The sequence below is a fragment of the Calonectris borealis genome, chromosome 3, assembly GCF_964195595.1.
Source record: "Calonectris borealis chromosome 3, bCalBor7.hap1.2, whole genome shotgun sequence".
Lineage (NCBI taxonomy): Eukaryota > Metazoa > Chordata > Aves > Procellariiformes > Procellariidae > Calonectris > Calonectris borealis.
In genome coordinates this window covers 99946315-99964949 of record NC_134314.1, presented here as the reverse complement: position 1 = coordinate 99964949, position 18635 = coordinate 99946315, and the positions used below count along the sequence as shown (strand labels likewise).

Below are 18635 nucleotides of genomic sequence, written 5' to 3'. Positions count from 1 at the left end.
ACCATAAAGCTGAATACTGCTGTTGTCTTTTTTACATACCCATGTAACCATATGCAAATTATACCAATTATACCAAGTCAAAGCAAAATAATAAACCATGGTGGGTGTCAAACATCATACTTGCTGTTATCTTCCATGGTATGTGTTTATAAGAGATGCATGGATCACTTTACAGTTAGCAAGAAGTTTGTGATGAGAAGAGAAATACTTTTGTCTCCCAAGTATCCAATAATATTTAAAAGTAAAGAAAAGTTAACATACCTGTTCCTTTACTGGTCTTTTTTTCAGACTGTGCCACTTGTATAACCTCAGCAGCAGCATCCCTTACCACCAAATCTTCATTCTGCAGCAGTAGAACCACACATTTCCACATAGCAAGGGTATCAGACAGTCCTATATTTATTTATGGAGAAAAATTAGAATTCTACTTCTTACATGCATTCAAAGAAGTTACAGAGCTCTGTTTCCACACCTAAACACAATAAATGCAGTGAAACATTGAAACATGGGCAGGAGAAATGCAGTGGCAAACCACTGGGAAGACAGCTGGCAATATGATCAAAATGTTTTCAGCATGTGTGAACTTTATCTAGGTGGTTGACTGAGCTTGGTTTAAACAGTGTGCAACAGGTAAGAGAATGGACCTCTCTTAATCCGCGTTCAACTTTAAGTCGTGGGTGTTCTGAATTTTCTACAATTTCTAGGATTGCAGAATTCCTGTTTGGCAACAGCAAAAGTTTTGCCACTGGAGATTGACCAACGCACTGTGATCATGGATTTTTTGTTGCAATCTGCCTGGAGCAAGGGCTGCCAAACCAAGTTTTGTTCACATCCTGCCAGTAGTGCTGGCCATGAATGCCATTCCCTGCAGGAAACAGCAAACAATTCCACCTCCCAGGGATCTACTTGTCACCTACTTCTCCCATACCCGCCTCACTCCACCACTCACCTGCCCTGCCACTATCTGTTGGGAGCAAGCCAGGTTTAATCCATGGGATAATTACCTGCACACAGTTAAGACTAATCAGAGATAATTACCACGAGGGAGGTGTTCATCTGGTAAACCCCAAACAGGCAGACTCCACATACCACCCCAGTGGCAATTCACATCTCGCAAGCCATGCTCCACTTGCAAACCCTTGTGCCATTTAGTGGTGTAACACTAAGGATGACTAGCTGAAGTCACAAGGCTGTGGGTACTTTTCAGCTCTCGTTGAGCATCCTCATTAAAGGAATCCACTGGAAGGTCTCTTTTAGAGGCAGCCAGCTGTTAGATATTACTTCCTGGTGATCACAGAGAACAACGGAGTTGGTGCTTCATTGCTGTGCTGGTTTTCTTCAAGCATGTTATCAACAGGTCTATCAGAGATTTGTATTACAAGGATAGCCAGACAATTAATTGTATTTCTCTGCTTGGCCAAAATTAATTGCTTGAGGCTTTCCGACACAGGCAGAAGTATTCCTGTATTTCATATAACTTCCCTATGTGGGAATAGCATAGAGTATCATTATTTCAGAAAGAAGTTGCTTTTTTCTAGCATGACATACCCAATCATGTTCTAGTGGCACAGCTAGGGCAGAATAATTTTTCCTTTCTAGGTACAATGGCCAGCTTTCCCACCTAAACAAGTTTCTACCGTATCTCCAGGAAAGGTGAAAGTCTGCAAATGGATTTTCCAGAGAGAATTTTTCTGAACCCTCAAGCAACATGATGGAGAGACGATGGGGTCATCCAGAACATTGGCATTCACCCTCCTCTTCTTATGAACATACTTAATGGAAGCTTATGGGAATGACTACAACTCCATTTCATACAACCACAATTTTCTTTAACTTCTACTTTGGACTATATGTGGTCAAACAAGCTGATGCAGAATGAGGCATAAAGGTCAAAGCTGTTTATATGTGCATAACCCCTTTAACTTTAAGGGAATGATTCTAGGTTTATATCACTGCAACTAAACACCAGATCATGCCCTTGATTTGTTAAACTTATTGCAGTACTTGACAATTTCGGAGTTGTGAAGAACCCCAGACTGACAATTCTAGGTAGTATGGAGGGTCAGTACTGCATCTTTCTTCCCCAGGCCCAATTTTCAGAGCAAAGAATACATTCAGATAGTTTGCCCGTGGAGGCCCTGGGGGCTTTTCTGTGGTGATTTGGTTTGGTTTGTTATTTTGCTTTGTTTTGTTAAAATTTTAAGCAGGATACAAACTGCTGCTATTTTCTGTTTCAGACCTTCACATCTGCCCAATTGGAAAGCATGGAAACTAGCAACTGTTCTGACAAGATCAAAGAGGAAACTCTGTTCTCCATCAGCTACGGACCAGATCCAAATGGCAACAGACGAGAAGCACAGCATTTGGGAGTTTTTCACTCCAATACCTCCCCTGTCTTCATTTGATATAAAATAGTAATGCCTGTCCTACTAAGAGCTTTAAGTAGATGGCAGAGGTCAAGATTTCCAGAGTTGATACTATGAACACTTAATAGTACAATGTCTACCTCATATAGCAGATTTAGCTTTGTTAAATGTTGTCAATACCTCTTAAAAGACACATTTCAAAATAAATAGCTGACTTTTTAAAAACACCACTATCTACATTTTAAGAAATACTACCATTCTTCTTGTCTAACAAAAATTTGTATCCAGTCCATATAAGCGGACTTAAGCTACTCACACTAAAAACATTTATATAACTACACTGGAATAAAATACCACAGAAACTAAGTATTTAAAGCCAACTGTCTTGTTCAGGATGCAAAATAATTTCTTTATCATCTATCACTACCAATTTTTGCATATCTCCTGGCCCTTTAGTCACAAAATCCCCTTACTCACTGTTCACCAAAGGCGGGGGGCGGGAAAAGCTAGTAGAAAAAAACCAATGTCTTCTGCACAACAGACCAAAAAATTTCACACAGCTTTGCCTCTCAGTCAGTAATGTATTGTTGAATAAGGCTGTGTAGGGTTTTTTTGTTTGTTGGTTGGTTTTCTAAAGAGACAGTCCAATGTTAACTTAAAAAAAATTATTATATCTGGGAGGTATAATGTGACCCAATTATTAATCGTTCTCACTGTAGAACATGTCTCTCATTTCTAGACTGAGGCCTTTACTTTCAACATTCAGCCAGCACAGCTTTGTTACACTCACAGTGTTAAACTAAAAGCATGTCCACATCACCAACAGAATATTTCAGAAAGATGCAAGTCAGAGAGCAACTGCAAGCCAGTAAGTCTGTACCGCAATGTACAGTGGCCTGGAGACATAACAGCATCTCATGCTCCCCTTCTGCAGAGTTATTGCAAGAGGCTCTGCACATGTGCTTTTTGTACCAGAATTTAAATAAGTCTGTTTAGTACATTAAATCCAATTAAAATTTTCAAAATACCGTGTTTGATGTAATTATGTGTTTTGACTGTGTGTAAATATATGTGTACAATACATTTTAAGTCATGTATTAATGGGTTTCCTCTAAAAAGATCCAGAAAATTAATGTTGAAACTACTCACCAAGAATGAGCTTCTCATTGATCAGAATAAATGTTGTTATACTTTTAAGAACTTCAGCAGCTGCTAACAGCATCTCTGTTTGTTGCTCATCTCCACAAAAATAAACTACCAGTTGAACCCATTTTTTCAGGACTTCTTCTGAAATCTGAAGGCACAGAAGACGCGAGAAGTATGCTGTACAATCCAATGTTACCGCTCACCATCACATTAAACTATGGACTGCCGAAGGGATACTACTCATCAGTAAATGCAGGTTTTTTTCCCAAGGTGGTGAATCCCAAAAGTCCATTCAAAAGTTGGTTTACTATGTCACAGATAGTTAAGATGGAAGATTTTCTTTTAGTGAGAGCAGAATTCACAGGCAATTCTCTCGCTCTGTCCCTTCACACCAGACTCATCAATGACCACACAAGTCAAAGTATATCTGTGTGTCCTCAGTTCTTCTAAACATGCAAGCCAAAGACAAATATACTGGACTATAGCAAAGAGAAGCAATTCTCAGAAGCATCCTACAAGTAGACACATACACATATCTGGAAAAATAACTAAGAGCGTATAAACCATAGCATCAATCTTAGGCTTTGATAATGATACAATGCTTGGTAAAGGGGTGAATGCAGCTCCGTCTCCTCTGCAGATACTGCGGATGGAATTTTTTTTAATAAGACTGCTGAGGTACCTTGGGTTCTGATAGAATGTGCATTCAAAACACTGAAGGAATCTCCATGTTGGCTGATACACAGCAAAGGTCACTATCCTAAAACCAGAAGAATTAGAAAAAAGAACAGGAAAGAGAAATTTCCTGTTTCAAATAAAATCCAGTTGCCATCTTTTGGAAAATATTTAGTCCTCAGACATATGCTAGGAATACTACTGCTCAGTAATAATGGGACAAAGCTTCAACTCTTCCCGACATGCAGTGATGGCTACTAGATTTTTTGTGGAAAGAAATAATGTGCATTTTACCCAAAACTCAAACTTCAAAGACTTGTCAACTCTGACCTCCATTGGGACAGCTGGGCCATAACTGGGAAGAGAAAGTCCTAACTTCCATAAGTGACAAAGAAAGAGCTGGGATCCCCTGCAAATGCCACACTCAGGAGGGCGGCGGGTCAGTTAAGCTGCAGGAACCTCAAGCGCAGGTTAGATAACAGAACATGCAAACTGCAGGAGGTGGCACCCAGGCACAGCTACAAGCAAGTGTGCACTACGGCAATTAGAAGGAAGCTCCAGAGGAAAAAAAAACCAAACAGATTGGGACCTCATGCGCAGGAGAACAGGAAAAGCAGCATCAGCTCAACCTGAGACACTTGAGGTATGTGCAACTAACATTTTTTTCCTCCTTTCTTTCCTTTTTTACTTATTTTTAATTAAAGGAAGTGAAAAAAGAACAACCAAACAAGTAAAGAAGAGAACCAATGAAAAGGTGACTTGAGTTAAAGGGCAGATAAGCACAGGAGGACTTACTGAGGGATAAATGAAACCTCGGTCATAATCTGCCTCATTCTGCGTGGTACGTGGCCACACACTTGCACTGCACAAAGGGACAGAGCCAGAGCATGTCCTACAGATTCTGTAACAGGTTAAAAAAAAAATCTCCCAAGATGTTACAGTTACTTAAATTTTCAACAGACACATGGACTATCTAGAAAGACAGAACTTGATTTTTACTTTATGAAAGAGAAACAATCCCTTCTACAGCTGCAAATACTGAATGCAAGGCCAAAGAAAGAATTTAGATGGAAAACTGATGTACTTGGTCTTCTACAAAGCAGAAGGCACTTTCTGTACAGATGTCTTAGATCTCCCATGATTTACATGCTTATCAGAGAAATTTGTTTTAGCATTACTACAGTTACGATTGTTACAGCATTTTTCATTAATTCCTCTCTGTAAAAAAACTTCAAAGCGATAACACGTTCCACGTCTATTTGTGAAACCAGGTTTATATGGTTATTTTAATGTTTATAACTTGAAGTCCTTGCATTTTGCCTTTCTTAAACAAAAAGATTTAACATCATAATTTATGTTCCCAATTCTTGTGTGCAAATCTGTGGCTTCCTTTTTTTTTTATAACGAGACAAGATTATTAGCATACAATGTGAATCAATTCTGCTGCACATTCTATAAAAAATAACAACTACATAAGGAAAAAAAAAATCTTCATTTTAAAACAGATCATGAGAATTTTGTCTATTTTTAAATATCCATTAAGTGGTTTTTTTGTATCTTTGAAAACAACAACAAAAAATTGCCTAGCATTAAAAGCTGCCTTAGCACTGCTCTACACATACATACGTGACATCACAGACTGACAATTTAAAATCAAAAGACATCTGAGCCAGTAGTTTGTGCTGGTATAAATCTAAATGAAATAGTCTATAAACAGGAACGGAGAACACAGAGCCTTGAATTTTACAAGGGTTATTATATTTACTCTAGTGTTTTAAAAACAAATTTTAAGAGCAAATTCCATGAGAAACTCCATGCAGACAAGAAGCTGGTGTGCTCAGACAGTGATTTCAGGCTGAGGCTTGGCAAGGTCATACTGCACACCGTGAGGAAGGGAACTGCACCCAACCACTACCTTCCCCTCGGATCTGCTCTCCTCCCGGCTCCCCAGCAATTACAAACCACAACAAAGTTGTACTTTAGTAAATGGACTGGATTCAGCACATGTGTTAATCACCGTAGGCATTTTTCTTTCCACATTATAGTGACTATTTTGGATGCTCTCAGAAGTTGAAATTAATCCATCAGAAAAATTTACTGAAGTATTTAACTTGAAATGACTTTGAGAGGGATATACTGAGATGATAATCATGGCCATTTCATTTCAGAACGTGGCAGTGTATTCAGAGCGGAAGACATAACACCAGAAAAGGTGCAATGACACAAAAACCCACAAGCTTGGGGCTTCTATCTAAAAGAAGTCACGTTACTTCTATCACCAAAAACTCCAAAATTACAACACTCTCAAGCAGCTCCATTTCCCTTACCTGCTGATGGTTCCGCAAAAGATGGATAACCAACTTGGAGGCAAATTTGAGAGCTATGCTTTGAACTTCAGTGCTGAGAAAACAAGGTAAGAACATATCAAAAAAAGCAGCTACTTCTGCCATCATTTCAGCTCTAGGAAAAAAACAGCCAGTTCTTAATCATTCGTGATTATCACCAATGGGTATTCTGCAAGCTGAGCACTCAGAATTTTTACATTACAGATCTTGATGTTAAGTTTTTAGTTGATATGTAAATGAAATATGCTCTTACTTTCACCTCTCTCATGTTTATTTTCTATCTGCACACCTCCCATAGAAAAAAACATTTGAAAATGGAAGCCAAGTCAAACAAACCAGACATCATTTTAAATGATAAACAAAAGCATTTCTTCAAGCTGGTGTTAAGCTCCAGGAATAGCTCTTCTATAGCTGCTAGAAATGTTACTAGTGCAGAATATACCAACTGCCGGCTCCCGAGCCTCCACACTGCCCAGCAGGGTCTAAGGACACGGCAACTTGGCACCATGGCTCCTGAAGGGCTGGTCTCACCGCAGGGAATGGCAACACCTGAGCAGTAAGGTCTGCTATTTCAGCTATTTCCCTCTAACAGCACCAGTCAGTGTTATTTTACCACAAGTATCTTATTTCATTCCAGAAATAAACACTCCACATCATCATTTAAACTTGAAAAAATTAGTGCAAATCAGCAGCAACGTGCACAGCTATAAAATGCTGTTCTACACTCTGTACCATAAATATTCTACATTGGTAACACTGGGGTGCAATGTTTATATGGCTTAAAGAAAGAGACTATTAGAAACAGGATGGTCTTGCCCTTAGAGCCTGGAGGCTTCAACCCTGTTTGTCCATTCTGTTACAAATGGATGGACACAGCTTCTCATTCAGTACAAACTACAAACTGGCTCCAAATTTTCAGCGCTTTCTGCTGACTCTACAGTCTGATTAAGGAGTGCTAACCCTAAGGATTAAGTTTAACCATTTCTGCCAATCCAACAAGTGAAATTGGATCTATCACTCTTTCTATAGACCATCCGCAGATAAACCAAGATAGGACAGATGGCAGATTCACAGTGGATGAGCGTATGTTTGGATCATCAATTCTACGCATTATGGTGTTTCCCGATTACCGTTCAGGAAGCGCTATACTCACTGGCTGTCATCTGACAGCCGAAACAACTTCTTATTTCAGGAACTGCATTACCGGACATTTACAGGGTGCTTGCCAGTGTGACTTGTGGGCTTTTTTAATAATTCAGATCCATATCTAACTTCTCTGAAAAATTCTCAACAAGAGCTCTCTTTATTCAAATAAGCCACACTCACTTTTCTGAAACATGGATTTTTAAATCAACAGATAGTCCAAAACCAATAAATTAATGCTTCAGCATTTAAAGTTTTTAAATGTAAGTATTTTAACATGCATGACAGACCATACCTGTTGGAGATATCTACAATGTTTAAACTCCAGGTTAAGAGCTCATTTGGATTCATTTTTATAGAGCGTTCAGTCTTTGGAAGCACATTTCTAAGATCCATACTATAAAGAATTTCCAGCACCTGCACACACAATTCACAAACAAAGAATTTACAAACAATCTCAACATGAATGTGTGCATTTGAGATCAAGAAAACACTGACTTAAACCCCACTCCAAGAACACAAAGGTCCTCTCCTGACACTGCTAAGAAAGGAAAGAGGAAGTTCTTGCTTTTACGCAAGAACATGTCACAGAATTATAGCACAGCTCCTATTCAATGTAAAAAAAAAAAACCCACTTACGTACTATTTAAAAAACATCATGCACGTTTGAAATATATTTTTAAAAATTAAGAATATCATTTACTGAAAACATATCAAATGTCAATAAAATAGTGCCCTCCTACCTTGCAAAAACACTGGAGATTCTTTTCCTTCAGAGCCATTGTGAGAAGAGTGCCTTCCAAATCAATGAGTAAATATGACACACCTCCTTCTTCTGCAATCTGCTTGGAATTTATTTGTTTCAACCACAGCAGTATTGCTTCCAACACAAGCAAACGTACTTCATGAAACTCACAGTGAAGGAGCTGAACTATTGACAATGATGGCTTGGCTATTTTCTTTGCAACAGGTGAACTGCTGCTCTGGATGTCAGGACCTGCAGTCACTGACAGTACTGATATTACAAGTTTGGTGATGCTCTGAAGATACTGTATAAGTCCTGGTATTGCAGATGAGCAGGGAATACCGGACACCAATTCAGAATCTGAAATAACTCCGTTCATCTCTTCCCAAAATCCAAACAATTGCATTCCTGAAATGAGAATAAAAATAAGTGACAAATACATGATGTTACCATCTGCTCCAGACCATGAAGTGATTCTGAAGTTGAAAAACATCATGTATGCAAAAGGTATCACAAAGTAAATTCAGGCATGAAATGAAAACATAGTTCTCCTTCATTTTAAACTGATGCTGAATTATAAAACAGTTTTCCTAGATATCACATGTATTCGTATTTAAATAAAGAAATAAGGACACAAACTTTTCTGAAAATTATAAATTGTTCAACACATGGGATGAAAGCTTCAAACAACTTAACAAATGCTACAATGCTTTGCAGATTGCCTGTCATCTTTGCCAATTATAGCTGTTTGATAAGTATTTCCTTAAATTAAGCTCCTAATACAGTCTTGCAAATTGTACATGCTTTGCACTACCATTGTAGAAAGTGATTAACACAAATAAACTGTATTAAATATATTTGGAAAAAAAAATGTAGGTAGTTCGGAAACCTCAAAAAGCACCAAATACAAATATGCAATCATATTATACCTGATAGAATAGCCCTAAAATCAGAGATCAGACTGGAGAAAGCGCTGTCAGCCTACCCTGCAACTGAAATCAGGAGAAACAGTGACAGGGCCATTCTGATAATACTGAAAATCCCACGGTTTGCATAGCTTTAGTCAGAAATGGTTACTATTAAGAAGATGCCCCTTCTACATAAATAGATCTGTAGTAAAGAATTTACTGATTAAAAAAATGAAGTATGCTTTTCCTATGCCTATTAACTTTGAACAGTTAACACAGCTAAGAAAAAAGGAGCTGCACTGACATGTCGTGACAGCACAGGAACTGTGATATTTCAGTCATTTACAGCGGTGCAACGTGCCCACATGGCACAGCACAGCCTGAGAACCTTCTGTAGCGCATGGCCACCTCCCAGAGTGAACTAAAAGGTCCCTGCTATCTGTGATGCCAGAGGGTTTCAGGCTCTAGCAAAGCTGGCAATGTTGACACAAAATGAAAGAAAAAAAAAAAATCAATAGTCCTCTCACACACATAAGACTGAAATCCTCACATGCTGCCTTGTCCATCATCAACAGCAATAAACGCTTTTATAGTATCAAACTCAAGATTTTTCCCCAGTTCAGATGTTTGTATAGCTTGTACTGCAAGGAAATTAATATGCTATATCCCACAGAATTCAAATACAAGCATGAAATAAGGGAAAATCATGAAGAAGTACAGAAAAGAACAACACTGCCACGGGTGTTGAGGGATGTTAGAAGTTTGGAGTTTCTAAAATATCAACATTCATTAAAGGTAAATACAAAGATTAAAGCAAACTTACTTAGATTTCTTCAGTATTTACAAGAAGACAAGTCATTGCCATATAACTTTGCTATTTATAATTAAGCACTGAGTACTACCAAAAAGCCTGTCCAAGTATTACCATTGAACTGCTGAATCTGACATGAAGCTGCAACACAAACATGGATTCGTTTTATTGCCCATGAAGACATTTCCCTAATCCTTCTATTTACAGTTAAATATCCTGCCCTTTCATATTCAAATTCTTCCAAAGCCATCTTTATTTGTTTGACATTTACATAGAAACTTGACATGGTTGTACATGGTCTAGCATATAAGGCAGAAGCATTTTTTGAGTAATTCTGGACGAGCCTCAAAGAAATTTGGTATTTGAAAAGAATTTCAGACATACTACCTAACCATTAGTTCTGTCATTCACCTTTCCACTACAGTTCCTTTTCTGAACAGGCTTGACGTAGTCAAAGAAACCACAATATCACTGTGAACCCGTGTCACAGCATAATCCTCTAGATGACACAGGTGGCTTCATCTTGTAACATGCAAACCTGTATATTTTGTTTCCTACATTTTCTAAAGCCCCCCCAAACACACTGGCATTACATACTGGCATCATAGCATAAACTAGCATTAATGCCTATGTCCAACTGCCAGAATTCCTTAATTTCTGAACCGTTTGGTTGCCTTGGAGAAGGATTAGGCCTTCATCCCAGTTATTACACAGCCTGACTCCACAGCCACCAGTTTAACAACAGAAATAATCCCAGGCAGTTGAAAGAAAAAGGTTGAAGTTCAAGCGCCTCGATTCTCGAGAAGAGAAACGGCTTCAGTTTTGGAGCCCTGCACCCTCTCAGCTTCCCACGTGCTTCCCTCCTCAGCTGCGTTTCAGCAATATACGAGTCCGCTAGCTCAGCTGTTCAAACCAAGTATGTATTTCTAAGTATACTGCAAGAGAAGGGCTTTTATTTCCTGTCAACATTGCTTTACATTGAGATAGAGCTACCATACGTGCAAGCAGTAACGTGAAAACCAACAGGATGGAAGGGTCAAAGCTCTAGGGCAAGGCAAGGGAGAGCAGTATTAGGTGGACAAAAAGAGATAAAACATGAGGGGAAGGGGGGCGGGTGTCTTTCATTTTGCTGGTGTCAGCACTGACAACTTTGCTAGAGCCTGCAACCTAACATCAGAGAGAGGGGTGACCCTTCCGTTGACTCCAGGAGCTGGCCACGCACCGAGCTTCAGATCCAGTACAGTAAACCTTCGTTTGAATTTTGCAAGGCCAGCATAACTTCACTCTGTGTCTTCATCTTTGAAGGGGAAAATCATTTTCGTATAAAAAACATGGCAGAGCTACTCACTCCTAGAACTACTAGTCTGCAGAGACTGCAATACAAGTGTCTTCTGCCACAGATCCTCTTTTTCTGTACGTATTGGATACTTTTTCTGGTTTGGAAGCCTTCTGGATGACTTCTGTTTTTCCCATGTGATTGTGAAAGACTGGACACCGTGGCTCATCTATTTTACAGAAAGTCTCTTTAAAACTGGATGTCTCAACAGCAAGGCTGTCAGCAAAATAAGACTGTCTGCATATTTGGCTTAGCCTCAGCGCACCATAGAGCAAATCCTTCTGCATTCATCTTGTGCTCCACATGCTCTCCAACACTCTTTTTTCACACAAATATGTACAGAAGGAAAGAAAGCCCCTATCTTATTACAATGCAGTGGAAATATTCCTGCTGTCAACTTCATCACTAAGAAATCTTTCCTGCCTTTCATGTAAACATTTTCTCTTCTGCTTAACTTTAAGTAAACTCTTTTCTTTGGCTTACATCAAAATATCCAACTAAACCAAAAAACCACACTGGTTCCCAAAGTAAATGTCTGTCTCTGTTGTTAAGATACAGTAAATACATACTTCTATTTACAAACAAAAATCATTGTACAGTTTGAACGACCAGCTGCTGTGAGGGAAGAACAAATTTTGGCTGACCAAACAAGGATCCTGGCAAGCAGCGGTCTTGTCCAGGATGCTGATAGATGCAAAAGAGCCCCAAGAATTAAGTGGACTATTTTTTTTTTCCCTTAAGGATTTCTTCATTTGTGGGACAGGAAGACCTTCGGCTCTCTTCTAGGAAGGGACACATCTTACACAACAACTTGGTTCTCCTCAACACAGTGCACGAACATCCCATAGTCTTCCTCAATCCCTTTATGTCCACTACATTGAGATATGCATACAACATCTATGTCACATCATCTAGGTTTGAGGGTTGTTTTTTTAATCCTATTTGTGATCAACTGATGTTCACAGTCAGTTATATAAAGTTAAATGACCTTTCATCATCTGAAAATAAAGAGGAAAGGAAGAGGAGCAGAATGGAATTAGCAGACCTGATGAATCTCTAGCTACAAACCTCCTCAAAGTTTACCCAGCTCCAAAACCTGTGCCCTGCCTGACTTTCTTCTGCTCTTCCCCGCAGTGGCATGCAGGCACTATTCTATAGTCTGTTTCCAGAATAAGTAGATACATACAGTAAGGACAGAAAAACTTCCCTGCTCAGGATTAGCAAGCTGTCAGCTGATGGACAGTTCAGCTGATCTTTCATCTCAGAGATTCTACAATATGTTCAAAAGTGACAGAAGTCATCTGAATTCCTTCCATATTTAAAACCTAAACTTGTTTCATAAACTTGTTTCATCACCGTGGCAGCTGATGCACAGGACTGATTGTGTATTTCTGTTGGATTTAGGTAATTTTACAGTGGCTGTCTAGGCTACTGCCAACTGGACAACTCTCCGAATCATCAAGTGTATATTGTATGAGGGGCTTTTTTCTGTATCTGTGATTATGATACATCTAAGTATTTGCACACTTCTAGATAAACATTGAGATCAAATCCTGCATGCAGCCCCTTGAGCACCCATACCATCTTCCATCTTCCTACTAGAGGCTCCAGAAAAGAAGAACAAAGAAAGGAAAAAGGGGAGAAATTATTACCAACATCAGAAAACTTAATGACACTCTGCAAAGTCAGACAAAAATTACAAAAGCAGCAACGAAATGCTGCTGTGTCTGCAGTACAGTGTTATGGGAAGGGGGTCCAAGCATCAAAAATCTGCATATTCATCATCACTCACCAAGACCTGCAAGAAGTTGCAATTATTTATGGACTGAAAAGAGGTTAAAATCCTTTGCACTCACAAACTACCATCTAGCCAAGGGTATCAGAAGAGATCATATGAATAGAGAGAAGGCTGAAAGGTAATCAGTGCCAAGAAGAGATTTTCCTAGACAAATATGAAGGAAAAGTATTTTGTTTCATTTTTTCCCTTTTTATTAAAAATGGATTAGGTGAAGTCACTGGTAAATGGAAAAAAACCAAAGGGAACAGAAAAGCATATTTTATTACAATGCGGAACTAAGATAACTGTTGATGATCAGGAAAAGGGCACATTTTGAGCAGGATGTTTTCTTTTAAAGACATCTACAACATCTTCGACATCAGAGACTAAGCATCAATACTCACAATACAATTCAAAACTACAAACACAAGAGATTAACAGAATCCATGGATAATATATTGTTGAGGACAGAAGCATCCCATTGCATTTTGTGTAGTATAAGGGAAAGTTTTCAAAGGAAAAAAAAAAGGAAAAGAAAAAAGCATTTGATCTGGACACTGAAGCTATTTTTCTTACAGCTTCCCTCTAGCACAGCACCGAGTTTTCCACTTTTTTTTGCATTCATAGAAAACCATAAAACCGCATGGAGACAGTGCAAGTCAGCCAGTGGTATATGCTGGAATCTAAAGAGAGCCTGAAACAAGATTTCAGAAGGATGACCAGTCTCCATCTTCACATGGGGACATGAATTTTAACTGCTAACATTAACAAACACAATCAACTCCACTCTCCCTTAGTGTCCCTTACTTCCTGTAACACCTTTCCATATTTCCTGTTCAACACAGCATTCCAGCAATATCATGCTCTACCCTCCACAACCCTCCTCCTTTCGCTGTGCCCCTGCGATCTTTCTGAAAATACTTTTACTTTCCTCCTCCCACGTCTGCCACGAGTTCTGCCCCCGACATTTCCTTGACTGCCCATTGGTGTTGCACACCTCCACCTCCTTCCTCCCATAATCTATTCCTTTCAGCCTCGGTCCATTTGCTTCGTCCTTCTGTCTCACACTCGCTTTTACGCTGTCTTTTGGCCACTTAACTTAGTACGTCCCTCACTCCATCTGCTTCGGGCATTTTACTGCCTGTGCAACTCCCGGTCACTCCCTGTCTCTTGGACCTCCAACAATCCCACCCTCAACTTCTTCATTCTCTTGTCTGCATTGAATTAGAATATTGGGTACCCAACTACACTTCCTTTTGACTTGTCTAATTTAATGTCAGTAGGCATAGGCCATTTAGATGATTCTATAACTATGTTTTAAATCTTTACCTTCCTTGAGTCAAAATGACAACACTGACCAAGTGCCACAGTCAATACACCGGCACACAAAGTTTATACAATTTCTGACGTAACAAACAAAAATTGCTCTCAATTTGTTCAGATGGAATTTCTTAAGTTTAAGCTAATTAGACTAAATAACCAAAACATGCGTTAACAAGCTGACAGTGGTTTTGTTAAAATAACTGTTTGGCCAAACTTCTTAGGGATTTAGGTAAAGAAAGTTAAAGTATGGCTAAAATAACCAACCTAGTTATTCCTGTCAAATTTTTGCCATTTAAACATCATCAGTTTTTAAGTTAGCCCGCAGAAACACTTATTTTAGTGACCATTTAGCTTCTTTTCAAAATAAGAAAGAGTAAGAAGTACAATATAGAAAAAAAGTGGGCACAGCCTTCAAATGCTGTTTAAAAGTCCTACAGATCCTATCATTCAGGCAAAACATTTAAGAGATTCTTACTTAAAAAACAATTTGTGCTTTCATTGCAAAGCATCTAGAAGTTTGATAACGCATACTATTTCTACCAATACATTTTATAACTTCTAATTAAAAAGGACAAATATAACTAAGAGAATGATATTGCAATATATGTCATACTTGAGAGCATAAAAAAGGAGAAAACCAGCAGACAGTTGTACGTAACTGTCCATGTTTCTGATCTTACACACAGATGTACGATGCACAGTATTTTTTGCAATTGTTTCTGTTGTTCATGAGCAGAATTTAAGACTCTTAAGTAAACTACATCTACAAAAGGTTTAGCTGTTTGGAAGATAGCAAGAAAATGGAAGTCTGTTTTTGCAAAACTCAAGGAAAGAATATATTAGTGAAAGCAGAATACGGGCTGCTGCATTTTGATATCAAAACAACCTATTTATGAATAGGATTAATTATGTAAATACTGAGTAACTGTTCCCACTGACAACAACAACAGTGGAGTTTGGTTAATCTCAAGAACTTTTATAAATTCTTCCACCTCAAATGTAGAAAGGAAAAATGCATGGTTAGACTTCAAGTGGCAGCTTCTCCTAAATCACAGATTCATCCTACTTGACATTCTATTTAAATGTTTTCTCTTTCTCATCAAACTTGAATTTTGAAGATACTATGCTCAATAATGGGCCAAACCAGCCAGGAGACTGACAGCATATATACAGGATAAAAGAACAACTAGGAAGGATTATCATTAGCAAATTTTTCTTTCGTCTTTTCTCTGACTTCTGTTCTACACCCCATTTCATTTATGTTGATGTGGTTTATGGACACAACACGCTTTATCAACAAGTGCCTTCTTTTTTTTGAACACAACCCTGGATAAAATGCACTTTTATTAGTCAAGTAAATTTTAGCGAGTTGCATCCATTTCTCCCTTCACGAATTGATAAATTACTATCAGAAAACTGTTCTGAAAGGCCACCAAGAAAGAAAATGTGACCACTTCGTCTTGTGGGATTCCTTCTCTGTTACAGAGAGGAAGAGCATCTCAGATCTGAGCTTTCACTGCAATGCACTGCACTGGCTCCTCTGCTACCAGCACTGCAGGATCACAGTAATGCTCTCATCGTATTGTTTAGCTTCAGACACCAATTTCCAGGAGAAGACCTGAAAGCAGGAATAACTGTGATAGATCCTGTCAAAAGTCACATATTCAACAGAGGAATCTTATCTACTGAAACACTGTATCACAGCACAGCCTGTCTGTAGTCTGGCATTCTGCCTCTTGCAAAGCCCATCTGAACGCATCAGAGAGAAGCGCGTAACTTCAGCCACACACGTGGATCTGTAGCACTACAGCTTAACAGACCTCTCCTGACTCCCATTGATCAAGCCTTGTGAATTTACAAACAATTATAAATGCTGCTAATGCTGGACATGTTCCCACCTGGACTCTGAGGCATTTTTCCCCTTCAATAACAAGTGTTATTTAATTCCTCCAGTAATGTTTTAAGTGTGAAGTTCGGAAACTTCCTTCTATTCCTACACCACCCGCTTTGGTGCTGGTTTACTTCTGGAGCAGTAACTTCACTCCTTTTTAGCAGTGTACAAGTGCCAGAAAATCCTCTGGAAGAGGACTGCGTTGTTCCACCCATTAGACTGGAAATGCCCTGGACATCTGTGATACCACGTCAATAAAAACAGTTACTGTGGAGACAATATATCAAAGAGGTATGCAAGAACAAATTCACTGGATATTATTAATCATCATTAATTCTGACCATAGACATTAGCTCATCAAATAATCCTAGATCTGGTAAGAACTTTTGTTTGCTCTCAGTAAAGGCAAAAATAGTATTTTCATTTACATATTTTAACCTTTTTTTTTTTTTTTAAAGAAAAGTCTTGATTAAGTTTTGTCCGAGTTCCAACTGCAATTGGTAACTGAAAAAAAAAAATGTTGTAGGTCTTGGCATTATGTATTGTCTCTGCACATCAGAAGACCCTCGGGCACATCAGGAGCCGGAAAAAATGCTCTAGATTTTGCATATCAACTGAAGCAAAGGAAACTGTATTTTGTCAGTGACAGGAATCAGGCAACACTTCCATCCAAACCAGCAAATCAGAATAACGATGGGGATTTTTTATTTGTTTGTTTTAAGATAAATAATCATTATTTGGCCAGCAATAAATTTTTAGCGGGACAAGATGCTTTTGGTATCCATTACTCCCTGCCTTCCTTATCCGACATTTTGAATTGTTTTCAATTTGTGAAGTAAATTCCCTAAGGGCTGTCCTGCACTTTAAGAGACAGATTTTATTAATTGAAGACAACAAATCACTTACAGAAAATAATCGTAATGTAGGAAAGGCCTAGGCAGGGTTGTACTCTGAAAATCTCTTTGTAATTGTAGCCCCTTTAGACAGGCATAATCAATTAGAAGTGGTCTGATTTTAACCAGTTGCAGGCTCATTACATTGCATTCCTGTTTCTGTTGATGAAAATCAGTTTCAGCCCATGGCCTGGAACTCATATACAGCACTTCCTGGGGCCTCTTAGATAAACACATCAAGAAACAGTTTTATTTGGATTTGTCCTTCACCCTTTATTCATTGAAACAACTTTACAAATCAAGATTAAAACAGGGAAAAATTGGCTCATAACCAGAGATACACATATATGAGTAAGATATTTAATCTCAGAAAAGTATAAAGCTTCAGTTAATAATTACTCCGTACAGAACATTTAAATGTGAGACTCAAAACATTCATTTTTAACTGCTGAGTTTAGTCTTTCTCTTACCGTGTCATGGGACACTCAGGTTCTACTTAATACAAACATATTACTCCTTCATTTCAGAAGGGCTTCTGCCTGTGATATATAAAATTGTCCCTAATGTATGTTCAAGTTTTCAAAACCGTATTTCCAGTCTAAGTTTCTACTCTCTGTAGATATTGCCTACAATATATCATTTTAAACCTACATAGGAATGAAACTTTAAGTAAGACAATACTAATGAACTATCCCTGAGCAGAGAGAGTCTGCAAAAATAATTGCTTTCCTTCTACAGAAGTTTTACCTTACAGCATCCAGGTTTGGAACAGTCCACAACAAGCTTTAAAAAATAAATGACTCCACTACAGTCAGTAATCCAGCCACAGCATGGTGCAGTCCCTCAGGCTCTAAGGGCTATTCACAAGTCAGGAGCATTAAAAAAAAAAAAAGAGGGGAATTTCGTAGTGTGGAGAAGTCAGTAAAAGCCTTTGCAAATGTGCAGCAATAGTTTAAAAACCAAACAAAAAACCCAAAGATAATGGAAATAGGAAAGAGACTGATAAAGGAAATGTAATGCCCACTAAATAAGCAAATGAGGAGCCCTCACCTGGAATACTGGCCATTCCTTCATAAAAGAAAATACAAAAATAGAGCTGAAGGGTGAGCGATGAGAATAATCAGAATCAGAGGAAAAAAACTTCATATGAAGAGAATACAGAAACACTGGGATGATTCATACTACAAAGGAAATAAACAGAGGTAGAGCATCATGATTTTAAAAAGTGTAAAAATTAATATTCCAAAGAGGCTCTATCTTTAAAAAAGGAGTACTC

At 38.4% G+C, this 18635-nt stretch overlaps 1 protein-coding gene across 1 annotated transcript in view; it reads right to left on the bottom strand.

Moving 5' to 3' along the window:
- THADA (THADA armadillo repeat containing) overlaps positions 1–18635 on the bottom strand; it is a 166036-nt gene that overhangs the window by 29421 nt on the left and 117980 nt on the right. The window contains exons 31-35 of the mRNA XM_075146933.1: positions 8419–8828; positions 7971–8092; positions 6515–6587; positions 3516–3660; positions 262–393 (exon numbers count right to left, since the gene is read on the bottom strand). Coding sequence (XP_075003034.1) covers positions 262–393; positions 3516–3660; positions 6515–6587; positions 7971–8092; positions 8419–8828 — 882 coding nt within the window. The remainder of the gene's footprint in view (positions 1–261; positions 394–3515; positions 3661–6514; positions 6588–7970; positions 8093–8418; positions 8829–18635) is intronic.